We start from the raw sequence: 25,474 nt of genomic DNA on the forward strand, positions 1-25,474 counted from the left end.
AATCAATCAATTCCATAATCTGAGTGGAAAATAAAATACCAGAAACAGAAAGAACAAAGCCGAAGAGATACTCGGGGCAAGTCCATTACCCAAACTTTCAACCTCATTCCTTTTGAGGCCCCAATGCAACGAATTAGGATGATACTCATCTTGCCCGTAGGTGGCATTCAATGTCACATTTTCAGTAATCCATCCGTCTTCCAGTCGAACCCAAGTCACTACTTCCTTGTTAAGAGTGTCCTTGTTCAACACAATGTGGCGTCCGCCGCGAGCCAAATCCCCATATCCTCCATATCCCGAATGGCGCCCGTAGCAGACATTCACACCATTTCCACGCACGTCCTGGTCTGGGAGACCAGCACTCCATTTGAAACACCTGTAGTGGATGAGAAGTTAGCATTTGACCACTATGATGCCAACATAGAAGAGGCTTCAATCTCACCAGTCATTGTCGTGATCATGGCCACTAAATGTAGCCAGCAACCCATCGGTTTCCACCAAAGCTTTCATGAACTCCACATCGTGGATTTTCTTATCATACATTCCACCTTGCCATGTAACTTTCTCCCCGTTTTGACCTGGTTCCTTGCTTGGATTCACGCTGGGTTTATTCTGAAAGTGATACGCTGAGGAAATGGGGATATGAAAGAATGCAAGTGATGGGATGACCGTCCCATAGTGATTAGTGAGATTAGCATTCGTATGTTTGAACCATGTTACAACCTGTTCAGACAGTTAGTTGGCAAACAATGGATGAGGCAATGATGGTGGTATGAACTCACCGACGGGTGAATCCAGTCCTGCCTTCCTGTGCTGTTTTTGTAATCTCCGCCCCTACTATCAAAAAACCACAAAATGACTTCGGGCACAGTCTGCGATCCCTCCGCCGCATACACGGGTAAATAGTAATTTGACACTCCCACATCGTCATCGCCAGGGCTGCCGGGGACCATACTTTGAGTCAGACAGTTTTTGTACGTCTTCTCCCGTTCGAAAGTTTTCAGGGTGTCTGCATATTTCTGATGGTCGTGGTTTCCGTATGTTGACGCCCATGGGAGCTGCTTTTGGACAATCGGATCGACAATCTGATCTAAGTAGCCCGTCGTATTATCGGCGACAGTGCCGTAACCAGATATCAGGTCGCCGTTGAGTACGACCAGCTGAGTACTTTCAAATCCAAGCACTTTCTGTATGACATCCACAGATCTCGCATCAGTTTTTGGACCGGCTCCATCTTCCTCTATCCGCACGATCCATGTTAGATATCATCCATCTAAAGAAAAGAAAACACTTGCCCTCAGCAAAGTGCAGATCAGAGAAAACAGTAATTTGAAATGTGCCATCACTAGCAAACTGTAGCTTATAATGACCATCATCCGCCTCCGGCTGCGTGATAGCCTGCTGCAGCGAGTGCAGTTTCCCAGGTAGACCCCACCCCATCCTAGGATGCAAGGAAACAATCGAAGAAATAAAAGTGGTATTCCTAAACAGAGTAAGAAAAATAGAGAGCAGGAGAACGGAAGTTAACTTTTATAGGTCCTACTCGACGTTGTCATGTACTTCTTTCAATTATCCTCCCGGAAGTATGACTCCTCAGAAATAAAAACAGAGTGGAGTGATCGACCATTCCTGGCTCCTAGCTATTCGTTCAGGGTCACTTGTTGCTGACTCATTACTACCCTACTGGGCAGATGCATACCATGACGCATCCCCTAGCTTCCTCTTGCCCCTAGCTTCCTCTTAACACCTACAATTGGTGGAACCAGAGTTGGGCCACAAGGCTTGCATGGGCTCAGCTCTTTCCTTTTTACTAAATTGGACAAGCTTCCCCGAAACTTCAGCTTCTCCATGTTACCTATTTCCACTTTTCTTTGCTTTTGTTGGCTGAATTTTGTGCTTTGGTCCATAGAGTGGCATTGCAATCCTTCCCCCGGTGCTCTCGATACATCAGGATGAGGACTGCTGAGGCATTTTGGCCCCCTCCTTTCTGGATAGAGCATGACTAGTGTCTGACGCGGCTTACCTATCCTTTTCGAATATGTGTTATCTAGGGCGGTGTCTTGCTACAGCCAATCTGGCTGCGGTTCGTTCATCGGAAGTAGTACATGTTGCAAATGGATGCTACACTCATAATGATCCTAGTGCTTCTTTTATGTATGATAACCCTCCCAGTGGAGCCACAAGGCAGTAGTTATAAAAGGGTCGTTCAAGCCAGGGTGCCGAATTGAAACATCAGGCCTCCTACAACGTTCAACACGCCCTGGTTATTTTCCGTCACCAAGTCATACCGCATAAAATATGCCCAAGTATCTTTCCAATCTGATCGTAAGGATGGCTGTATTCTAATAGTGTTCGTTCCTGGTTGGAGCTAACCTGTGCTAGGTCATATACTCCAAGGAGAAGTATTCTCAGCCTGATGACATAGTCACCGAGCTGCAAGGATTGCCATCGGATATCAACAAGGGCATGGGTGGCTTGTAAGCGATTCCTTCCCCCCTCTTTCCATCTTCATACCTTCTTTTGTCTTTTGTCGCATTGTACTGTACCAAACAATAACGTATTTTAGCTTTGTGTGGCTCCACCCACAATGGACCGCAGAACAAGCACAAGCGATCACCCATCTATCATTTGAAATGCCAAACAGTGAGATCAGAAATTACAACAATTTGGCTTTGGGAAAGGATGATTACCGGTATATCACTGCCGAGCGCAATGGGGAGACGCCGGTTACAAGAGTTGGCCTCTTTCGCACTAAGGACAAACTTACTGTGGAACAGATCAAGACACGCATCGGGCAAAGCGGATATACGGACTACACCACCGATATTAATCAAGGCCGTAAAGGGGACTATTTGTACCTTGTATGGGCATAAGACACAAGGGAGATACGGGTGTGTGATGCTAGACCGGTTCAGAGGCATGTTTGTAATCCATGTTCATCCACCGAATTCATATCAGTACAGACGCGCTCGACATCATGTTCACCTCTTTACTCTCTTTCTTTTTTGAAGTCTAGTCATCGGGAACCAGTTTAATATAAGGTCTGCATATTATATCATATAGTATTACTCTAGAAGGACAAGAGAACAAGATAGTTCTGAATGATTGGGGAAAAGAAGGAGAGAGAAGAAGAGAAGCTCTCTACTGGCAGTCATGACAAACGGGGTAACATCAGGTGATCACAACACCTTCCCCTCCCAGGACTAACTGTCTCGACTTCAAGAGGTTATGTGTCCTTTGCTCATCTTGAGCAACTATTTTTCATCATTTATCGAAACAGAGTTCAACTTGCTAGGGTAGCGGGCCTCGGCCCGGCCCCGGCACAGCGCCATGCCCCCACTCCCCCCACCTACCCAAATTGGAGATCAGGGGGAGAGCAAATTCCACATTCATCAAATCCTTCGGTACCAAAGTGCGCACCATCATCGATGCGTTGTCATACGCACGCTTCATGAAATCCTTCAACGCCACCGCGCGCGTTTTTTCAATTTTGATAAGATCATTCAACTTCGACAATATTATTCGTTAGTGCTAAATGGCCGATACTACTCTGCCACGACAGCTCAGGCGAGAAGGGACGTTAACGCATGCACACGCCACTAACTTGCTTTTTCTCTATGATTTCAAGACTAGTATACTGAATCAAACACAGAAAAACGTGTAAAAAAAACCTTGAGCTGTATACTGGGTAGTGCTTATGACTAATCACTTGTATTCGAATTACTACTGCCGAAAAGCAAATTTGTGACGTGCATGCATTAGCGTTCCTTCTCGCTCGAGCTGTCGTGGCAGAGTAGTAGCCAATGCTAGAGTCCGATGTCCGTGCCCGATGTTAGTACCCGTGTTGTGGCGTAGCTGGAACATCGGACGAGTATGTGGATACTTATTAAATAAAGGGGATTGATAGTTAGAGGGAGATCCCTTCGGATCAGATCACGCACATATCAGGCGGGCCCGCCTGACCTCTCAACAGGGTTACCCGGACGGATACGCTGTTCACTGCGTACCTAATTCGGATACTATTGATTACCTAGGTAGTGATAAGCACTTACCCGTGGACGGGCAGTATACAGCTCACACCATTTTCTCTATTTAATTCCTTATACTGGTTTTGAAATTCTACAGAAAAAGCAACCTTGTTGGTGGCGTGCATGCGTTAGCTTCCCTTCTTGCCCGAGCTGTCAATGCAATGTATGACACAGTCCTCGGACACTTTGTTGTACATGCTGCATATATCCTTTAACGAAAGATATGAAATCTGAGGCATCGGTTAAGCCCCAGTATACTCGCGATGGCCTGGTAGATGACTTGAATAGAAAGCTGAGAGATGGAAGAGACTTATTGACTACTTTCAATCTGCAATATCAAAAGAAGACACATATTATGACAACATGCCCAAAATCCAAGCCTATGGTGACGTTGGTTCCTATGCGGTACGAGATTATCCTGAGAAATCCAGGAACGGTTTAGGTTCCTGTAGAGCGGGAGCGGGGAAGTTGGCCCGCACGGGTTGAATGCAAAACATCAATTTAAGTAGCTTTTCTATAGAATACATATAAAAAGGTACTTAAATGTCAAAATAATTCAAACGTGAATATCTCAACCATATCACTTTTTAACTGTTTTTTAATTGTTAAATAGATAAATTGAATGTACCATAGCTAGCTAAACGGGTCGCTAATATAGGTTCTTTGTGACCACATGATGTAGATACGCATCTACCTTTCTCTTGCTTGAGAAGGAAATGACTTATTACGTACATATGCATGTAATTGATCGGCAGAGATAGAAAAATAACGCAGGGACACGTCATCTTCCTGTTAGATCTAGCGGAACTAAGGGAAGGGGGGTGATAGGTTGAGCAAGAAAGAATTAAAAATGTCTAGGCCTTCTCAAAATGATATAAAAGGTAGATGGAAACTCTAGTCAGTCCAAACACTAAGTCATAAAGTCTTTGGATCTCTACATATTTTCTTTTCCCCGCTGGAAATGTCTGAAGTCACTATACAACTCCCTGGGACTATATTTTGGTCAAAGCCATTTGACTTTGAGAATGGAGATGCTGTCAGCGTTACCCGCACCGAAAAGTACACATGGAGCAGAGAGATGACCAAAGTTCACTTTCGGGAGGAAGCCAACCAAGCTGTGGAGACGGCGAAGTCGCAATCGACGTTCGGGGGCGAAGCAGGCGGCAGTTGGGATATTTTCAGTGCAAAGGTTAGCACTGAATACACCCTTTCCGAGGAAATTACGGACACCGTCAGCAGCGTCTCAAGGATGAGACCAGGGAGGTAGTTAAAGAGAGTGGGATCGAGAAAACCGTCTGTGAGTGGTTAATGGTATACCTCTTTTCCTATTAATGATACCTACTAACAACACTATTCTTTACCAGACACCGTTGGGCCAAAGGGCCGAATTATAGCTTACCAGATGCACTTTGTCGGTCCGGGTATTTCAGTAGCATCGAAGCAAGTCATAACTCGCCCTGAACCAGATCCAGAGTTTGAAGAGAAATTGGCAGTGCAGATTGACTGTGAATTGAGGGCACACAAATTCCTTCAAGGTATCAAGGTATATTGATGAACCCTTGTTCCTACACTGAATTTAAGAGCTTACCAATATATAATACAAAAAGATTGTTTATGGTCGATTGGAGCAGAATCAACCCGATGATATCATTCCTGTGATCAACAACGATAGCCCGAATATCAATTATGGCTTTGAAGATGCGGAGTATGTAAAGATTTATTAATTGATTTTTCATTTGGTACTAATTCTTTCTTTCAGTTTTGTGTGGCTTGTTCCTGAGTGGGGAAAAAAGGCGTCCGATTCAGAGACCTGTACTGATCTTCGCTGCCGTCAAAGTGAGGAGAGTACACCGAATGGTCTGGACCTCGCCTCTGGTGCAGGTGGGACATACCGGTATCTGCAGATCGGAAGAAATCCCAATGTCAGGGATAAGATTGTTGATATCCGGATGATTCGTTCGAAAATTGAAATCACAGGAAAGAGTCTAACGGACCTGGGTTATGATGGAATCAGTAATGATTTCAATGCCGACCGCGGTCATGACTATCTCTACCTTATCTGGAAGACTATCACGCTCGATAACACTGTGTTGAGTTGAAGATCAGGCGTTCATCCACCTGGTTTAGCCTGGTTTAGTGCCTTGATTATTTTGGAATTACTCTCATTCTTATGTTTTTTTTATATATTATCAATCCATATCAATTGCGACCAAAGGAGGCCTGCTGAAGTACTTGCAAGTGATTGCTTTCTACAGGCCTTTCTCCCAAAAATCTAGAACTGCCATATAAAACCGGCTCTATCTCAATACCTTGAAAGTAGTACTCGAAGAGGAGAAGCTAATAAACTCGAAAATACACGATATCTTTAGTTGATATTCACGCTGGTAGGGAATAGAGCAGGCTTTCTAGTGCTTTCCAAATAAAAGAAATACCCTATCATATTCTACCGGCTAAGCCTTGATATACATAAGAGACTTAAATGTTAAAACGACTTAAAGATCATCAAATTCTGGGTACAAAATATATGTTCGACAAGAGGCGACCTCGGGAGTTGGAAGTTACCCCACACTTTCTTATCTCTCCCGAGAAATACGATCGGCACTGAGATCCCCTGTCTTACCTTCTTCTGACCTCCTCGAACCAAATATGCCGCCAGACCGACATGTGCAGCGAATCGTCCGAGTAAGAACTGGTTGTTTGACCTGCAGGCGTCGTAAGAAGAAATGCGACGAGGCACGTCCAATATGTGCTGGCTGTCAGCGCAATGACCTGGGCTGCCAGTGGCCCCAGACTGTGCCTGGAAAGAGAAATTCCAGCCATGGCGACGAAGCTCAAGTATCTACGACAGATGAATACCGACCGAATATTTTCGATGTCATTGAGCAGGCCAATGAAATGGCGATGCCTGGGAGTCCATTATCGCAACGAGCACCATCTATTTCATCGAGTGCAGGGCACTCAGTGATTAATGGAGATCAGTCTGAAGACACAACGCTGCATGACGAAACCCATAACCAGCGACGACTGTCAACAGATACCACTTCTACCACTATCAGTGATGCTCTTGTCACATCTGTCTCAATAGGAAACGTGCCGCCACGCAGCCTATCCCTGATGCCTGGTTATGATGCCGAGTCCTATCAGCTTCTCAGTCATTACCTGGCCACAACAGCCGACTGCATGGCAAATGGCTCTACACCTGTCAACCCCTTTCTGGTACAAATTGTACCCCTGGCATTTTCTAGTGACTTGCTATTGCAGCTGGTAATTACTCAAAGCGCCGCTCACCGCGCGTTTCGATCACGGGATGAAACAGATACAATTGCCCACAATCACTACACAAAAGCCCTCCAGCATTTCCGCCGTGGAGTAACGGATTTTCTAGACGGGAAAGAATCAAACCCTCTCATGCTCCTAGTGGGGGCACTTCTGATGTGTTTTACCGAGGTAGGAAGTCCATGATCCAAAGATGATGGGTTCAATAATCTTACAAAATCAGACTGCCAAGGGTGATATGAATGGGACAATATTCGACCATTTATCCGCTGCAAATTCGCTTTTAGTCAAATTGCTTGCCCAGAGCGACTCGGCAGTTCCACGAGACTTGAAAGATTTCGTCATCGAATACTACACCTATACTGCGACCGTCAGCATGATCTCAATAGATGCTCGCTTTAGCGGCCAGCTTTTCTTGAACTTGGATCTCGAACAAAGATCACGCGAATTACTTCAGACCCAGTATGTGGGCAATTTGTGCGGTTGCTGGCTGGAACTGTTGCTGCTGATCCCGTGCATCTTCGATCTCGGCCGACAGTGGGTCATGGACGATACGCAGGTGGTCGTTCCAACAGCTGATGATATCGCCATGTTTGCATCCATTCAATCCCAGATTCTGCGCTGGTCGCCTTATGCCAATGTTGGGAGGGAGGTCCATCTGGCTGGGCTGATATTCCAAGAATCCATACTCATATATCTCTACACCTCACTAGGTGGTTTCCAATACACCAGGGATGGAATGTATAAAGGCATGGTGGAAAATGCAGTGACAGAAGCCATGTCGTACCTAGGTGAGCTGTCACCCAGTGCGCGCATCAACTCCGGCCTCTGTTGGCCGATCGCTGTGGTGGGCTCATGCCTTCTCAATGCCGACCAACAGGACTGCCTACGAGGACGACTGAATGCCATGACCCAAAAGTTTGGCCTTGGGAATATGCATCGAACGCTTCTACTCCTCGAAGCAATGTGGCAATCACCTGCGTCAGAAGCCGGGCCATGGAATATTTGCCGAGCAATGCAGCAAAATCAAATATGGATCTCATTTGCGTGATACTGTCGTCATTCTGTTATTCATATTACAAACTACCCAAGTCGCCATTCCTCATGCCGCCAAGTTCTTTGGTGCTTCTGTCGCCGGACCCTCAGGCGTAACATATGCCTTTGTCAAGCCACCATCAACGACGAAGTCAGTAGCATTCACGAAGCTGCTCTCGTCGCTAGCAAGGAAGATCACCGCGTGGGCCTGTTCAATTGCCTCGCCAAACCGACCGCTAGGGAAATGCACCTCGCGACGGAAACGCTTTTCCTTATCATCACCAAGCCAATCCTGCAACAGAGGCGTGCTATTTGAATGTCAGTTCCGTCAAAGGCTTGAACGAGGAAGGGAAAAACCATCAACATACTTGAGAGGTGCAGGGCAAAGCGAGTTGAATCGGAACCCCTCGCGGGCGTGGACAATACCCAGCTCCCGGGTCATTGCCAATACAGCACCCTTGCTAGCGGTATATGCCAACTGTGGTGTCGCAGCCCCAACCAGTGCAACCATACTAGCAGTATTAATTACGCTAGCGCGCTTCTTTCCATGCCTCCGGAATGCCCGTACAGCATGCTTCGAGCCGTACCACACACCCTTAACATTGATATTCATTGTGCGATCCCAGATATCCTCTGGACACTCTTCTGAATCTCCGTCCTTGGGGTGCATGATTCCAGCATTATTGAAGATGATATCAAGTCCACCCCAGGCGTCGAGATGAGCGACAGCTGCTTCGATTTGGGACTCGTTCGACACATCGACAACTTTAGTTTCGACTTTTCCGGTGCGGGCTGAGGCGGGCACGACACTGTTCACCTTGGACAGGGCTTTGTCCAGGCCTTCGTTACTAATGTCGGCCATTAGGACAGAGGCGCCTTCGCGGAGCATGAGGATTGTAGTTTCGAGGCCGATACCTCTGTTTTTTGTTAGTTGTGTTCTTCATTCTTTGGTTTGTCATAGGTGGATATAGGTGCATACCCAGCTGCACCGGTGACGATGGCATTCTTGCCTTCAAGACGCCCGACCATTTTGGTATAGTGTAGATGTATGTGATATGATGGAAGAAGCTAGGGAGAATGAAAAAGAAAGTGTCCTCGTGCTGAATGAGTATTTGACAAGAATGAATAGGAAAAATAACTACGGAGGGCAGACGCCTCGGTAATGACTTGAATTTATACCATTTCTGATCTTTGTGCTCCATACCGGCGCAGTTCCCACCGATATCGAACCCACATGGTGGATTAAACCCAACAGACGAATTAACGCGCTATATTCCTTTTTTCCCTTCTTCAAATCATCTAAATCCAAACTGGATCAGTTCAAAGCTCGCGCTCCTACTACCCCGCCCCACGGCGCGGTGAGCTCAACGCGTGGGGCATGAGGGGTAGCTATTAGGTAGATCTTGAACCATTCAGGTGCATGAAGCATTTTCCGATCGTACGGTTGACTATCGTTGACTGTCTTTAGTGGGGTCTCGGGGTCAAGGCATCGCGGTCCGGGACCGCGCTATTGTGGGGCTTGGATGAGCTTCAATATTTTGAAGAGTACTCCGTAATGCAGACATATGTGGATAATCACAAGATCATCTTGTTACTTCTAGTTACAAATCTTATGGGCTGGTTATGGATGGCTCTTGTCTTCATGGTTCTGAGCTAAGGGTTGAAGGAGACGTGCTCAGATAGTTGAATGAATAACAGTATTGAGATTTGAAGTATTTCAGGTTATCAAACTATTTAATCATCTTCGAATCTATCTGCTCATGCGGAGCCGTCCTTGATGTGGTAGCTCTTCAGCTTCACGAATCCATCGTATCCCCGTGGGCCAAGGGTACATCCCAAACCTGATGACTTCCAGCCTGTCCAGGCAAGGTCCTAACGTCCAATATTAACATTAGTGAACTTATGCGACTTGGTAAACAGAATAACTTACCGGGCTTGGATAGTCACAGCGATTAATGAACACCGTACCGGCTTCAACGCGATCAATCAACTCCTCCCCACGGGTGATATCCTTTGTCCAGACGCTCGCCGTCAGACCATAGTCACTGTCATTCATCAATATGATAGCTTCGTCGTCGCTAGAGACCTTCATGATTGGCATCACAGGACCAAAAGTCTCCTCCTTCATCGTAGCCATAGTATGGTTGACATTGGTCAGAACGATTGGTGAGACAAAGTTACCTTTTTGAATCTGAGGGTTGCTAGTCACCTCAAAGCTTCGGTTCTGGGGAGTGGAGTTGATAGCTCCTTTAGCAATCGCATCATTGACGTGAGCTGTGATCTTCTCCGCGGCCTGCGCTGAGATAACAGGGCCTGTGGTTGTGCTTTGATCATGCGGATCACCAAGTTTGTACCTGATTTGAATGTCAGAGAGATATTATCTTTTGAATGTGATCAGCCTCACGATTTAAGCTCCTCTTGCACAGCACAAACAAAGTCCTCGTAAATATTCTCATGCACGTATACTCGCTCTATGGAACAGCAACTCTGTCCAGAGTTGAAAACGGCCCCATCCACGAGTTGCTCTGCGACGTGCTTCACGTCGACATCTGGCCGAACATATGCGGGATCCTTTCCACCAAGCTCGAGGTTGAGGGGCTTGATGTGATGAGCGGTTGCCTCTCTGAGTCTGACCCCACCAGCAGTTGATCCGGTAAACGAGACAGACTGAATCTCGGGAATCTGTGCCACCTGATCCAAAACATCTAGGTTTCCAATATGAATGACCTGAAGGACCTGTGGTGGAAGTCCTGCCTCATTAAAGACTTCGAGCAGTCTATTTCCAAATAGCGGGGTCTGCGGCGAAGGGCGAAGGATAACACTGTTACCAGCAATAAGTGCCGGGACAAGAGCATTGACAGTAGTCAGGTAAGGATACTATCATATTTATGAGCAAGTCTCAGGATACTTTAACAGTGTTCACTCACATTCCAAGCACCCACAATAAGCACCGGTCCCACGGGGACACGCTTGACAGTTCGCCGGAAGCCAGCTTCTGGCCGACCAGGAAGATCGGAAAGGCTCTCTTCGGCAATATCCATCAAGTACTCGGCGCGGAGACGCATCGTATTGACCTCTGATGCACAGTACCGGATCGGTCGGCCCATTTGCGTGGTCAGTTCCCGGGCCAGATCATCGCGGCGCTGCTCAATAATATCCAATGCTCGTTTCACAATGCTTTTTCGCTTCTCCAGTGAGCTTGTTCTGTAGGACTCAAAGGCTTGCTTTGAAGAAGCAGCAACTTTGATAGCTTCTTCGAGTGAAATGCCAGGCTGGTCAAAAATGACCTCGTGGGTTGAAGGACAGATGGTACGAATTTGGTTTGACATATCGTAGGTTGCGTATTTGATCTGGGAAAAGGAATCGGATACCGAAGGTGGGAGAGGTAGACTTTATAGCGCGGAGCCGATGGCGCGGTTGCAGATCTGGTAGCTCTTTTCTTTTTTTTTTTTCCTTTAAAAAAAAAAAACAATTTTATTGTTTGTATTTCAACATCCTAATGCATAAAAATAGCACTTTATTTCTTATCTACCTGAACTACTCAATCTTCGCATCCAATATGAATCTTGCAATCGCTTTTGCTATCAACCACCCATCATGGGAATCACCCACTCGCGATAAACCATCCTTGTACAGTTTATTATCAAATATCCCATTATCGTGTCTGGCTTCGAGCAGGCATGACATGATACCTTCATTATATTCCGGGTGTCCTTGTATCGACAGCACTCGTTTAGCCACGTACAGACCCTGAACTTCACATTTTGGACTTGTAGCGAGGTTCGTGCAAATGGCCGGGGTATCGAAGACAATATCGCGGTGCATTTGCTGGATACTCTGTAATCAATCAGAATCCCGTTCAATCGGGTTTGCTCGCGTGTTTTCTTTTTTTCACTTGCCAGTGTATCCCTTCCAAACAGTTTCTTCCCGGCCTCAGTCAGAGTGAGCTTCTCAACAGAAACCTCCCATCCAGCTTCATTTCTCCCAACTTGTGCTCCCAGCGCCCGAGCAATAATCTGATGCCCGAAACAAATCCCAATCACGGGCTTCTTGTGTGTCAAAACAGTCTCACGAATGTTGCTTGTGAGGTCACAGATCCATTGATCATCAGACCAGGCATCGTGTTCTACGAAGTAATATCAGTTGCCTCATTCGGGTATTGAAATGGATGGTAACGTACTACTTCCAGTCAGAAGAACGGCATCGACATTCTCTAGATCAAGAAATTGGTTATTGTCCACCATGGAATATTCACTAAATTCAACCGTGATATCTTTGAACTCCTCGGATAGTTCCAAGTCTTTGAAGGCCTGCCTCAAAAGGTCTTGAAATATTGTGAAGTAGTCGCCATACTTCCTGAGAACAGGCTGTATTGGCGTGTCACACACAAGGATGGCGACATGAATGCGATTGCAGGTCATTCTAGAGATGTGTATTTCCGCTTTTAGTTTACAATGGGCAATGAACCGGGCTATTATGACATTTTGATCTCGAATTCTTCCACACGAGAATAAGCGCGCTGTCTACCCGTAGACTGTGGAACCCCCACAGCGCGGAGCGCGGAGCATCTCCGTGAGACCGATAGCTTCACCGATGACATCGATTGTCTTGTAAACAAATCGCGCGCTATTGTCTCAACGCGGGATTATTTTTGACCTGATATGCGGTGCGCTATTAATGTTGACCACATGTTGGACCCGCAACCTCACAGCCCGCTACGCAATTGTATAAAGCCACAGGGGCCACCAAAATGTCTCTCTCAATTCAAACCCTTGGACTCGATTGGTCCTGCTATTGTTGAAACCTTTTCAGAATGACTACACCCACTATGATCACTGCCGAATCACTGCCCAACCTTCTCGCCAACGACATCAAGGTCAAGGTCGCCGGTGTCGATAGCGATGGCGTCCTCCGTGGCAAGGTCATGGCAAAGGAGAAGTTCCTTGGAATTGCAGAGAAGGGATTCGGCTTCAGCTCAGCTCTTTTTGGTTGGGATATGCATGATATGCTATGGACAACCGAGGCAAGGGTCGCCCCTCCGGAATCAGGATACGCAGACTTCCTGGCTGTGATAGATCTAAACACGTTCCGCCGTCTGCCGTGGGAAGAAAACATTCCTTTCTTTCTTGTACGATTCCTTGATGATACACGGCCGGTTTCAGCGGATGGGAGAAGTATGTTGAGGAGTCTGTGTGATAAGCTTGCAGGAGAGGGACTTCGTGCTTTAGCTGGAGGTAAGTTACGGGAACATACAGCGAGAGAAGCTCAAAGGCTGATAATATCTAGTCGAACTCGAATTTATGAACTTCCAGACTCCATCCGAAGACGGATACGGCAGTGCAGGCTCTCAGCATCCCAACCTCGCTACGTTCCTAGAAAAGAATGCCCCTAGTGCCCTGCGACCAATTACAGCTGGCATGTTCTGCTATAGCTCAACGCGACCGGTTGCCAACAAGAAGTACTTCTACGATATTTTCAATACCAGCGCGCAGATCAACTGCGGCATTGAAGGATGGCACACGGAGGGCGGGCCCGGTGTGTATGAAGCAGTATGTCAACCATCCTAGGTCATTTGAACCGTTCTGATCCTTTTTATAGGCTTTGATGGTTTCGGAAATTAGCGAAATGGCAGACAAAGTCGCGTTATTCAAGTGAGTTCCTCGGATACCGCGAGTCTTCTGTTGCTTAGAGAACTAAGAAGTCGACAGACTTTTGACCAAATCCCTGGGGGTTGACCACGGCATTACACCATGCTTCATGGCTAAGCCCATGCAAGGTATGCCAGGCAGCTCCGGACACATCCACATCTCACTTGCCGACAGCGATGGGAAGAACTTGTTTGCAAGAGACACACCCGAGGAAAACCCTCAATGGTCGGACATTGCACACCTCTCCGACACAGGGCGTCATTTCCTTGCCGGGCTTCTAGAAGCTCTACCAGATATCATGCCACTGTTTGCGCCGACTGTGAACTCATATAAGCGCCTCATTGAGAACTACTGGGCACCAGTGCACATTAGCTGGGGACTCGAGGACCGGATTGCCTCAATCCGTCTCATCACACCACCAGTATGCAAGCCAGGTGCCACGCGTATGGAAATCCGCATTCCTGGGGCTGATCTACATCCCCATTATGCACTGAGTGTCATCCTTGCAGCGGGCTGGAGGGGTGTACAAAAGAAGCTTGAGATCAAGGTTCCGCCCATGTCCGCACGCATGCCGGGGGATCGTCCAGAGCTTTTGCCCAATACCCTAGACAAGGCGTTAGACCGTTTCTCGGCCCCAGGAAGCATTGCACGGGAGATTCTGAGCTCTGAGTTCGTAGATTTCTTCACAGCCACCAGACAGCACGAATTGGGTCTTTGGAGAGAGGCTGTGACTGATTGGTAAGTCGAAAGTATTGTGCCTATAAACGCAAGACTAACTTGGTTATAGGGAGTTCAAGCGATATATCGAAATAGTGTAAATTTGTAAATTATTGTTGCATGTCGCAAAGCAAATTGACTTCATCGGGTATTCATCTACATATGGAGACATGCCACATGTAGTGAACCCTCTTACCTATGACTTGATATATATTGTTCCCGTATATTTTATCGCTCTAAATTAGTGTCTGGATCCCATTTGGTCAAGTGACTGCGTCAAACCCTCAACAATACTGCGTAAGAACATTTTGGTTCTCTTCTCTTTCCCTCGTTTTTCCATATTTTTTTATTCTCTCCATTGATTTCTTATTTGGCTTTTTATAGCAATCCGTACATTCAAATATCTCTGTGAAAAGGATTCCCCTGGAAAAGTCTCATGCATCCAGGTTATTCAGAGGGTATAGATACCCGGCGGGCAGGAATGCGCTAAGACTTTTAGGCTTCAGGGTACCTTGAGGCCGCCCACGTGATGATCGGCAGAAACACTGGGGCTCGTCCGGGGGGTTGATAGCCCCCCAGCCTCAACTTACATGCACATAGCCAACCATCAATTCATAAAGGCATTCTGTTCGCAAAGCCACTGCGATGGCTTCGAACCTTCCTCTTCCTCTGCCGCCGCGCACCCCCACTCCGCCGGCGGATGACGAATATGTCTCTCAGATCAACTCAGGGATCCCCATCGATCGCAATTCCCTATCGCCGCTCAAGGCTTCATTTCCCAAGGGCATCATGGATGCCGAAAGCAGAGATATACTGAGCCCAACAAAGACCTCTTTCAACCTAGCAACCTCACCTGAAAATGCAGAGACACCGATCGAGAATGGCCTTAGCGACACGACCCCTGCGGGGCCATTCAATTTTAATACTACTGTTATGGCGAAGAGCCCAGTGGTCAAATCGGTGGGTTGAATTGCGCCGACGACCTGTGATGGCGGTGATGCTAACTTATTTCCTCGTGTTCCAGAACATGGGACAACGTCGTGGCCACAAGTACAAACACAGTAGCATCTCGCACCAGATCTTCCTCGAACCTCCTCCTCGCGCCCCTCTAGCCCTTCCAAACTCTCTCCCCATGCCCACACTGAAAGAATGCCGATCTAGCATGTCGAAGGACCAAAAGACCCGCTTCTGGTGGAGTCTATGTCACATGTTCATTGCGGCATACACACTCTGGACCGCACATGGATCCCTCGCAATGACAGCATTGTCGCATCTGATTCTATTTGATTCACTTGGTGCTCTCTTGTGTGTTGCAGTTGATGTTCTTGGCAATTTTGAAGTCTGGAAACGATCGACTATCCGCCACCCGTTCGGCCTTGAACGTGCAGAAGTTCTAGCCGGGTTTGCAATGGCTGTGCTTCTTTTGTTTATGGGTATGGATCTTATCTCCCACAATCTGCAACATTTCCTCGAGAAGGCTGGTCATGAGCCTCATCGCGAGCACGAACATGATCGGGTTTCTCTGGGTAGTGTGGATGTGACTGCGGTTCTAGCTATTTCATCGACGCTTGTTTCGGCAATTGGTCTCAAGAACCATGCTCGAATTGGGAAGGCTATGCGGTTTGGGTACATCCAATCCCTCCCATCGGTATTGAGCAACCCGTCTCACTTCCTCACCCTATCTTGTTCAACTCTGCTGCTGCTTTTACCTCTGGTCTCAATCCGAATCTATGATTGGCTCGATAAGCTCCTGTCTGGAACCATTGCCTTCTCAATGTGCTTCCTAGGAACTCGATTGGTGAAGACTTTAGGTTCCATGCTTCTCATGTCCTACTCCGGTCAAGGAGTTTCCGATGTCATCAAGGATATTGAAGCCGACCCTTCTGTGTTCGGCATTGATGACGCTCGATTCTGGCAAGTCCATTATGGGCTATGTATGGCGAAGCTCAAGCTCCGAGTCACTGGTTCTGATGATAATCTTATCCGGTTACGGGAGAAGATATCCAGCTTGATTCGCAACAGGTTGGGTGGTGGATATGGCACCGGAAGTCAAAGATGGGAGGTATCTTTGCAGTTCACGATTGAGCGTGCATGATCTCTTCAATTCGATATTGGGCTATGCATATATGTCTTATTCTACGGGATACCCCTGTATATTATAACGTCTACCTCATAGCAAGCATAAGACCGAAGAAGTCTGTAGTCTCATTGCTTACCGGTTTAGTACTGCTCCTTTTTTCTACTACCTACTATGTACATGAAGTCCAGAAACACATGGCGTTTTGGAGTTGGGTTATGGATGGGTTACTTCGTGTCGAAAAGCATCAGATGATTGTGGTTTCTGGATGGTAGGCAATATTATGGTATGCAGTATCATCTCATGGGGACTGTAGCCCAGGTAGTACTCGGTAATATATATCATGGAGACATCCATGAATTCCAACCAAGTAAAAATACATAAGAAAGTACAGACGATAAAAGAATGTATCGCCAATCCAGGGCCTCCATAGAACCCAACGTGGCAATCCCGACAGTAATCATTGCATAAACATTTATGCATCCTAGGGGAACCCCTCGCAAGCCAGCTTGAAGGAGACAAAACCAGGGCTGAGGATGTCAGGGAGACACTGGCCCTCAATCAAGGGGTTGTAGCTGTACTGGAAAGGCTGGAAGTGCACAGGCCTGCCAGAGCAGTTCTCATTGTTCCAGACGGTCAGGCCGTAGCAGAAGGCAGTATCCTTGGTGGCCATGTGGACATTGAGAGAAAAGTTGTCAATGGTCCAGTCACGGTTGACGGGGGCCCTGTCGCAAGTCACAGGATTGACGCTTGCTTCAACAGTGTACTTGGGCTCGCCGAGTGTAGGATGGCCAACGCTGCATCCCTCCCAGGACAGAAGACTGACCCTGGCAACGGGGAAACCGGCATAAACGGTCATGGCCAAGGTGGCCGCGGTGGCAAGGGACTGGGTTGTGTTGGCAAGCGGTATAGATCGGAGTGTAGATATAATATGGTGGGATTACCTTAGAGAAGTGCATATTTGTTAAGGATTGTGGTTTTTTTTAAGACAAACGAAAGTGATTATCCGGTTAGGAAAGGCGTTAAAGAGAGTGACGATGGGGTATCGTGTGTCGGACTGAAGAAAATAATTAGTATGAGGAATCTGACGAGGAACTGCCGTCTCATGGTATTTAAGTAGTGGCACCCTAGAAAGGATGGTCAGCAGTAAGCCTGTTCGGGCATATGGAATGTATTAATTTGAGTGAGGATTTGCATATGTAGTACTTAAAAAGGAGTGAAGGCACTGGGGGGAAGGGGAAAAGGGTTGGAATGCTTGTGTGAGATCAAAACAGTTGATCTCCAGGAATGAGGCACAGGATCAAACCAAATGATATCTCTGGGTTAATTATAACATTGTGCCACTATTCGCCGGTTTCCATATAATCATTGAGCTTGACTGGTATCTGTACAAACCCAGGGTCTCCTCAGCAAACCAGATATATAATTCCTTGAGCACAAGCCTCAACTCCCGAACGGTCTAGTAATAAGGGGACAAACTTGAAATATGAGAATCAAATTAAGACCAACACTTGTGAGAAACAACCATACTGCAACTCCGAAGATACTTCAAACGAGTAGTTATTCTGTCTGCGGGAAATATTCATACTCGTAGAGCTGCGGCGTAGTCTTGTAGTCATTTTCCAGACTGCCCTTGTCGTTTCAAGGGCCTTTACATCCGTCCAGGACCTCCAGGGCTGTCTTTCGTGACTTGAATAAGCTTATCCCGGATTGTTGGGCCCATATGGGGAACTCCATGCCAGAGCAGCTTGGCCGTTTTATTGCCCCAGGTCAGCCCTTCTTCTGCCCATTTAGTGTTGGCTTGCACTTCAAGTGTAAACCCGGCTTTGGTCTCTGGCCAGGACCAGTTCCGAAATATGTGATCAACCATATAGATTTGTCTATTGCGCGACTAGTATGGGGCAAGGGAGGACCTAATCGTCGGCACCTATGTTAATATGTTGCGAACAAACATGTTCTTGCGAGAATTCCAAGGGATCAGGGGTATTGCTCAAAATCGTCGATCATCAGCCTTCCTTGGAAGGTCAGATGAAATATTATAAATGGATCTGATTTAGCCGGATGAACAATCACCCCCGGCACTTCACAATAGGGAATCTTTTTTATTTGATTCACTTCAAACCCCCTTGGGAAGATAATTGGGGGTCAGGTACCACGTGGAATATAATGTTGGGGCAACCCCAAATTTCAGACTCCCCGTTCTGGCAAACCGTCCGACAAACTTGCTCAACCCCGAAACTGAGTTTGAAACATTTTCAACACTAATGAATGATACATCCAATCATCCTATGTTATATATTTTGTATGCGGATTCTAATTCAATTAGCTCGGCACTTATCAAGAACTCTTTTTCAGATTCTGACCCACTACTGTGCGTTACTGCTCGATCAGGTATCAAAATCCGTATAAGGCAGAACATGAAACAGCTTTTTGGTTAGAAAATGGTACCAACGTTTCATTGGGATGCCTACTTTTTCGAGCCCGAAGCATACCCACTGAACAGATATAAGATCAGGCTAGTAACTGTCTGAACAATATTCACCAAGGAAACTAGAAACCGCGCTTTTGCTTGCTATTCCCTCTTTTGCCCCCATCATGAAGTTCTCTCTTCTCGCCTTGGCTCTGGCATCTGCCGCCTTTGCAAGCCCTATGGATATCGATGCTCGCGCTCGTAAGTTCAGGCTCTCTGCGGATATCACAGATTAACTAACATATAGGTTCTATTTAGTTTCCGGGGGCAATGAATTGCGCGACGGTGACTGTAAGGATATTACCTTCATCTTTGCCCGTGCCAGTACCGAGACTGGACTTATGGTATGCTTCTACTGTCTCTTTCAAACCTATGGAAATACTAACACATCCAAATGACAGGGTAATTCCGTCGGACCCGCTGTCTGCAACGACCTGAAGACGTCGAAACCAGGCAAGGTTGCTTGCCAGGGTGTTGGACCCAAGTACACTGCGGATCTGCCGTCGAATGCACTCCCTGATAACACCTCACCAGCCGCCATTGCTGAGGCCCAAGGTCTATTTGAGGAGGCTGTAAAGAAGTGCCCCGACACGCAGATCCTTGCTGGTGGCTATAGGTTTGTTTTTACATACAAAAAGAATAAAGTACAAACCATACTAATATGCAAAATACAGCCAGGGCACTGCTGTCATGGCCGGCTCAATCAAGAAGCTCTCCTCGGACGTTCAGGACAAGATCAAGGGAGTCGTTCTGTTCGGTTACACCCGTAACGCCCAGGAGAATGGCCAGATCCAGGGCTTTGACCAGGATAAGACCAAGGTCTACTGCGCCGTTGGAGATATGGTTTGCCACGGTACTCTTACCATCACTTCTGCCCACTTCACTTATGTTTCGGACGCTGGCGATGCTACTAAGTGGCTAGTGTCTAAGTTGGATTAAGAAGTTCGAGGTATGTCGAAGAATAACGACAATACCCATGTTGCTGGGGACACATGCCGTGTTGAAAATCTGTATCATCTCCACAACTCACATATTGAACTTTCGTAATGGAGATTAACGGGATCGTCGAGATGTCTGAGCAGATGATTTGGCGTTATCCGTTCTAGGGTCGTGTCTCCATCTATATTATAGTACATTTCTAATACAAGATCTAAGGATTTACCAGAGTCTCATCATCTAGTACATACTGCTACATATATAACTAGACAACTCCAAATTACCTTGTAAGAGTTCTTCTCATTACATGACAACTAAAAAATAGCCATGCAATTAGGCGGACTAGAAACTCCCCGAGAGCAGTTCAACGGACTACTCGAGATAAAGAAACTCCAGCGACCCAATCGTTTGCACGTTGCAGCCAGCTCATCCAAATCAAACATCTCCCCAATAGGAACACCCCACCCAGCCAGAATATGATGATGCAAATCAAACTCAGGGTTCAGAGCCGGGTAAACTTCGAAGCTAACAGCATCAGACGCAACAGCCGCAAAATGATTATCCCATATAAAGCGCAAAACCCGCTCACTCTGTTCGAGTCCAGCATGCTGCGGCATCCCCTGTTGACTATAAGCCACCCGCTCCTCGGCCGACATCCGCTCCCACGTCCCAGGCAAACCAACCCGCAAGAAAAAGACATCGCCCTTTTGGAATTTAATGTTGCATTCCCGCGCGATCTCCTGCACCTCGTCCAGTGAAATCATCTGTCGACTTAGTGCGTTCACACTAATGCCTTTCTTCTCCGCGTACGAGACGTAATCAATTAGCACACCACGCCCGGCAATTCCCTTCTTTGCCCAAAACCCGATGCCAATCCGTGACGAGTTCTCATCTAGAATTTCCTCTGCGGTCGTGCCGCCATAGAAAAGGCGCCGGTCTTTATCTTCTGGTGTTGGGGCTGGCGCATTGTGGTGCCGGAGGCCGTCCCACTGGGAAGATTGCTGTGGGTTGAAGTGATACTCGTCGTCGAAGGCGATACCCTCGGCGACCCATTGAACTCGATGCTCGAATGGCTTGCGGCCGAACCCTGGTTTCTCGAGTCGTGAGTCTCATGGTTAATTCATTAACTCGACGGTCAAGTGCCCTTATTTTACCTGGTGGGCTCAAATTCTCCATATTCCAGTTTAAGCATACCCGCTCGCCAGTTTGGATTTGTGTTCGTGCGGCTTGTGCAACTAGCTCGGGCGTTAGAAGGCGTAGCATTCCCAGCCCTTCATCTTCTGACCCTGCGGTCCCAGGCCAGAAGCGACGTTTGTCGGGGAGATCGTCGAATGTCTCTGGGAGATTGGGAATGCCGGACATAGTTTTAGGTGGAGGTGATCGGAGAGATAGATTAGCTGAACAACTTTTCAATAAGAACACGACTATGTGATTCGTGTAGTAGATCGACTATAAACCGAAGGTTATATATACCCCTCATATCGGAGGAAGTCCGGTTCACTTTTGACGTGGGTATGACCCCGCAATGAGAGCTCATTGCCAATTTGGTCGAATCGAACAGAAACAATACTCTTGTTCAAAGTTCAACGTTGAACCATTGAGATAGCAACAGATTATGTAGGTAATATAACAGTTCCGGTCAAGTCTTACCAGAAGAGATGCAAAAGTTGAAGTAAATGAACACTTTAACTTTGGATGGAGCACGCCCTATTTACTGCTACCTCGATGTTCCTCAATGCCAAGCCCCGTCGTTCCTTTCCAGCATGTGGTAATTGTAATTATTTGTTATTGCATCGTTCCAAGATTCTGCTTTCTGTTTCTGGAAGGCACGTTATCTCCACCCGGGAGTATACCCCCCCCCCCCTTTTCTTCTTCACTTTCTCCCATCTTCTTATCTCGTCCAAATTCATACTCCAGAACCCCCACTCTGCCCTCGATAATACCAATACCAACTCGTCCGAATAGAGCCACAGAAGCAAGTCGGATGCTCTGTTATACGTCAAGATATTGTAGTTGAGAGTCAAGGACTATGTAGTATGCATATAGAAAAGCTACAGAAAGTACAGTACAGGGTCGCCAGAAGAGCACAGCAGAAAAAATTACATGTCATCCAGGTCGTCATTAACGTTCGCGCCACCCTTTTGCATATCCGACATTTCATACTCTTCCTTTCGGTCTGATGATCCAGCACGCTCCCCAGCCGACATAGCAATGGCCTGGCGGCCAGTATCGGAGGATTCGAGGAACTCGCGCAGACGGCGCTTGCCTTCTACCAGAGCTTGCTGGGAGGCAGCCTCGGTCATCTTCAACATAGGACCCCATAGGTTGAGCTGATAGGTGATGTATGCTGCAATGGCACACACAAATAGCAGAATAAAGTAAGCCGGGTTGCGCAGGACTGGAAAGTACGTCAGCATAATACGAAAATGGAGGATCCATCAATAAAAACTTACCGGCCCAGATTTCATTCCAGCCTAGAGCCAGCAACAAACCGTAGAAATACAAGGGGACTTGTGTGATACCGCCGATAGCACTTCGCTTGGCTTCGACGTAGACACCGTCTGCGGTCTTCTTAAATCGTACAGTAAGCTCTTGGCGCTTCGTATCGCTAAGAATTGTCATCTCTTCTTCCAAACTCTTGCCCTCATGTTCGTCCACACCCCCGATGGGGGCCAGATCCTCCTCGTCCGCAGATGTTGCCGTGCTTGGAGTGTGTCCAATCCATCGGTCAAGCGGGGGTGGGGCAGTAGTCCTTTCCAGGCGGAAACGAGACAGAAGAGGAATCAGCGTCAAGGTAGATTCGCGGGCACGAGTGTAAATGCCATCTATGTCATCAGTTGGGCGCCAGATGCGTGGGACACCGGCTTCGTCATAGCGGAACTTGTCCTCAAAGTTCTCTCGAAGCTTAAGGAGCAAGTTGCCCTCGATCATCTCCTCTTCAATCTTGGCGCGGAGGACACCCCAAGACTTACGACGCAGTCGCCAAAGGCCAACATCGACCTCATCAATGCTAGCATCGAAGCTGCTCGCACGGTCCGTGAATCTCCGCTCAGCGTCAAGAACAGTCTCTTCAAACAAATTCCAGATCCGATCCCAGAAGTCCTTCTCAATGGGCTTCTCGCCGTTCTCGGGAGCACCGCCGCCAGCCCTTCCAGACCCGAGGGAATTGAACTCAAGGCCAACAGATTCACCCAGACGAGATTGAACCCACCGCTCGACGCGAGTGGCCAGCCGTCTCATTTCATCGCGGCGTAGTCGGGCACTAACCTCAGCCAATTCTTTCTTATACAAAGATAGCTCTTGCTTGTAGTTGCTCCAAGAAGTCCCGTCCACCATTGTGGAGCGGGCGACCTCCTCGAACTTTTCCAACGAAGCCTTCGCCTCCTTGCTAACAATTTCAGCAAAGTCGTAGCTACCACCCCTCTTCTGGCCATCTTTCACAGCAGCACTGACTGAATCGCTAAAGTCGCGGATTCCAGACTTGTGAGCTGCCGATAGCTGGCCGTGGAAAAGTGCCTTGAGACGCGTATCAACCTTGCCCTCAAGCTCAGCGCTTTTTCGTTGGTAAACACCCTTGTGGTATCGGCTGGCTTCCGTCTCAAAGTTCTTGAGGGCCTTGACGCGTGCAGCACGCATGGCAACACCAAGTCCTCCTAGAACCTCAGGGGAACCAACACGCACTGACTCGGCCTGCTTATCTTCAAATGCGATGATCGCCTCATCGAAGCCGATCATTACCTCGCGCAAAATTTCATCACAACGGAATTGCGCAAGCAACTCCTGCTGTGTGGGCAAATCTAAGTCCTTATTGTTGACGATTTGATCCCAAATCCCCTCTGCATAATGTGCGAAGCCATCTGCCGGGATACGGCGATGGTACTCAGGCAGGAAGACTCCTCCCTCGGAGAATTCGCCCTTGAGCGCATCCCTCTTTGGGTCTCGGTGGCCTTCGCGGAAACGCAGGCCAAGCTTCTTTGCCTCCGTCACAAACTGATCAGGCTGATAGCCCTTGTGCGGCAGTCCGTAGAATTGGAAGTCGAAGTAGTCGTGAATAGTCGACTTCTCCAAGCCCGCTGGTTTCGATATAGTGTCCCAGAGACGGGAAAGATCTTCCAATAATGTCTTCTGTAGGTTCTTGAGTGGTGTGTTACCGATGAAATCACGAATGACGAAGAACAGGAGGGACCGGTGCGTGGTACTGTAGAGAGATTAACACTATAGCGCATAGACAACAGGACGACCAAAGGATACATACTGTTTATCCTTTAGGAACAGCTGCAGGTTAACTTCAAACACGGTCTTCAACAGCCCCATGTTGGCTCCTTGGTACAATCCCACCTGGTGTTCCCAGATGTTGACAATGAGAACCTCACTCGTCGCAAGCGCAAAGAGCGCACTCTTGCGCTCGAAGTCCTGGTCCTCGCCTCTCTCGCGACCGTCAGTTCCCTCCACGTCCATAACCAAGATGTTATCAGCCATGCGCTCCTCCGCACCAGGTTCGCCCTGCTTCTTGTTATTCGACAGCCAGATACCCTTTGTCGTTTGCCTTCTCTCCAGCTCCGACATCACGGAGAACTGGGTGCCGAACAGGTGATTGAGCAGTGTGGACTTTCCGGTGGACTGTGAACCAAACACGGAGATGAGATGATAGTTGAAGCCAGCCGGCGTGACATTCTCAAGGGACAAATATTTGGATAGGTTGGGACTATAGTGATGTGATCAGCTTTGAAGCTTTATATAATTGGATGAACCATAGCAGAGGGGGGGTTTTGTACTTGAACTCCTTATTCTCATCAATCACCTGCACGCCATGCTCATAGGAGGCAGCATCCCCTTCGGCGCCAATCGAAGCAAAGTGGCCATTTGAGAGAATAGGCGGCGCAGTTGGACTCCTTTCCAACCCGGAGGGGCGTCGTTCAGTCATGTTTATCTTCCTCTGCTCTGTGTATGTCGGGGGAGGGGGGTGGTGAGGTGGTGAGGTGGCAACAGCGAGTTAAAAGAGCAAAGATATACTAGGATCTAGAGGACCATGTAACTGGAAAAAGCAACAGATTAATCAAACGCGAAAATAGGAAGAAGAGATCACACGGTCGTTCACGGGTTCATTGAGATGATCAAGTCCCGAGGTCGATGCTGGGGAAACCAGTCTTACATAAACCCCTTTAACCCCCCGGAGCCGACAACGTCACTTCTAGACCACTGTGGACTTCCGTTTCTTGTTTTTATTCTACATTTGATCAACAGAATATTGAGATATCATTTCTTATGCTACCTGATATCAACTAGC

General features: G+C 47.5%; 11 protein-coding genes across 11 annotated transcripts; 6 read left to right on the forward strand and 5 right to left on the reverse strand.

Annotated features, from left to right (window-relative positions):
- Positions 1-2,298: 2,298 nt before the first annotated feature.
- Positions 2,299-2,873, forward strand: PGRI_024850 (uncharacterized protein; the record flags this gene model as incomplete). Its single annotated transcript, XM_040790198.1, has 3 exons — positions 2,299-2,325; positions 2,383-2,477; positions 2,567-2,873. The coding sequence occupies 3 exons, from the start codon at positions 2,299-2,301 to the stop codon at positions 2,871-2,873; spliced, it is 429 nt and encodes a 142-aa protein (XP_040647151.1).
- A 2,116-nt stretch (positions 2,874-4,989) lies between these two features.
- Positions 4,990-6,127, forward strand: PGRI_024860 (uncharacterized protein; the record flags this gene model as incomplete). The annotated part of the gene is made up of 5 exons (XM_040790199.1): positions 4,990-5,217; positions 5,268-5,325; positions 5,393-5,571; positions 5,636-5,733; positions 5,788-6,127. 5 exons carry the CDS (start codon positions 4,990-4,992, stop codon positions 6,125-6,127), a joined length of 903 nt encoding a protein of 300 aa, XP_040647152.1.
- Positions 6,128-6,674: 547 nt separating this feature from the next.
- Positions 6,675-8,355, forward strand: PGRI_024870 (uncharacterized protein; the record flags this gene model as incomplete). Its single annotated transcript, XM_040790200.1, has 4 exons — positions 6,675-6,710; positions 6,810-7,244; positions 7,290-7,475; positions 7,528-8,355. The coding sequence occupies 4 exons, from the start codon at positions 6,675-6,677 to the stop codon at positions 8,353-8,355; spliced, it is 1,485 nt and encodes a 494-aa protein (XP_040647153.1).
- Positions 8,356-8,406: 51 nt separating this feature from the next.
- On the reverse strand, positions 8,407-9,368 carry PGRI_024880 (oxidoreductase, short-chain dehydrogenase/reductase family; the record flags this gene model as incomplete). Its single annotated transcript, XM_040790201.1, has 3 exons — positions 8,407-8,647; positions 8,708-9,256; positions 9,319-9,368. 3 exons carry the CDS (start codon positions 9,366-9,368, stop codon positions 8,407-8,409), a joined length of 840 nt encoding a protein of 279 aa, XP_040647154.1.
- A 729-nt stretch (positions 9,369-10,097) lies between these two features.
- Positions 10,098-12,760, reverse strand: PGRI_024890 (Aldehyde/histidinol dehydrogenase; the record flags this gene model as incomplete). The annotated part of the gene is made up of 6 exons (XM_040790202.1): positions 10,098-10,211; positions 10,270-10,693; positions 10,744-11,216; positions 11,267-11,689; positions 12,089-12,465; positions 12,520-12,760. The coding sequence occupies 6 exons, from the start codon at positions 12,758-12,760 to the stop codon at positions 10,098-10,100; spliced, it is 2,052 nt and encodes a 683-aa protein (XP_040647155.1).
- Positions 12,761-13,152: 392 nt separating this feature from the next.
- Positions 13,153-14,805, forward strand: PGRI_024900 (glutamine synthetase family protein; the record flags this gene model as incomplete). Its single annotated transcript, XM_040790203.1, has 5 exons — positions 13,153-13,573; positions 13,626-13,888; positions 13,938-13,990; positions 14,048-14,725; positions 14,775-14,805. The coding sequence occupies 5 exons, from the start codon at positions 13,153-13,155 to the stop codon at positions 14,803-14,805; spliced, it is 1,446 nt and encodes a 481-aa protein (XP_040647156.1).
- A 544-nt stretch (positions 14,806-15,349) lies between these two features.
- Positions 15,350-16,799, forward strand: PGRI_024910 (cation efflux family protein family; the record flags this gene model as incomplete). Its single annotated transcript, XM_040790204.1, has 2 exons — positions 15,350-15,664; positions 15,729-16,799. The coding sequence occupies 2 exons, from the start codon at positions 15,350-15,352 to the stop codon at positions 16,797-16,799; spliced, it is 1,386 nt and encodes a 461-aa protein (XP_040647157.1).
- Positions 16,800-17,265: 466 nt separating this feature from the next.
- Positions 17,266-17,740, reverse strand: ccpA (the record flags this gene model as incomplete). The annotated part of the gene is made up of 2 exons (XM_040790205.1): positions 17,266-17,667; positions 17,726-17,740. The coding sequence occupies 2 exons, from the start codon at positions 17,738-17,740 to the stop codon at positions 17,266-17,268; spliced, it is 417 nt and encodes a 138-aa protein (XP_040647158.1).
- A 1,636-nt stretch (positions 17,741-19,376) lies between these two features.
- Positions 19,377-20,190, forward strand: PGRI_024930 (cutinase family protein; the record flags this gene model as incomplete). The annotated part of the gene is made up of 4 exons (XM_040790206.1): positions 19,377-19,452; positions 19,510-19,595; positions 19,653-19,867; positions 19,926-20,190. 4 exons carry the CDS (start codon positions 19,377-19,379, stop codon positions 20,188-20,190), a joined length of 642 nt encoding a protein of 213 aa, XP_040647159.1.
- Positions 20,191-20,501: 311 nt separating this feature from the next.
- On the reverse strand, positions 20,502-21,549 carry PGRI_024940 (uncharacterized protein; the record flags this gene model as incomplete). The annotated part of the gene is made up of 2 exons (XM_040790207.1): positions 20,502-21,281; positions 21,382-21,549. 2 exons carry the CDS (start codon positions 21,547-21,549, stop codon positions 20,502-20,504), a joined length of 948 nt encoding a protein of 315 aa, XP_040647160.1.
- A 737-nt stretch (positions 21,550-22,286) lies between these two features.
- Positions 22,287-25,111, reverse strand: sey1 (dynamin-like GTPase SEY1; the record flags this gene model as incomplete). Its single annotated transcript, XM_040790208.1, has 4 exons — positions 22,287-22,585; positions 22,641-24,385; positions 24,443-24,892; positions 24,939-25,111. The coding sequence occupies 4 exons, from the start codon at positions 25,109-25,111 to the stop codon at positions 22,287-22,289; spliced, it is 2,667 nt and encodes an 888-aa protein (XP_040647161.1).
- Between the last annotated feature and the right edge of the window lie 363 nt (positions 25,112-25,474).

The sequence above is a fragment of the Penicillium griseofulvum genome, assembly GCF_001561935.1.
Source record: "Penicillium griseofulvum strain PG3 chromosome Unknown contig_80, whole genome shotgun sequence".
Lineage (NCBI taxonomy): Eukaryota > Fungi > Ascomycota > Eurotiomycetes > Eurotiales > Aspergillaceae > Penicillium > Penicillium griseofulvum.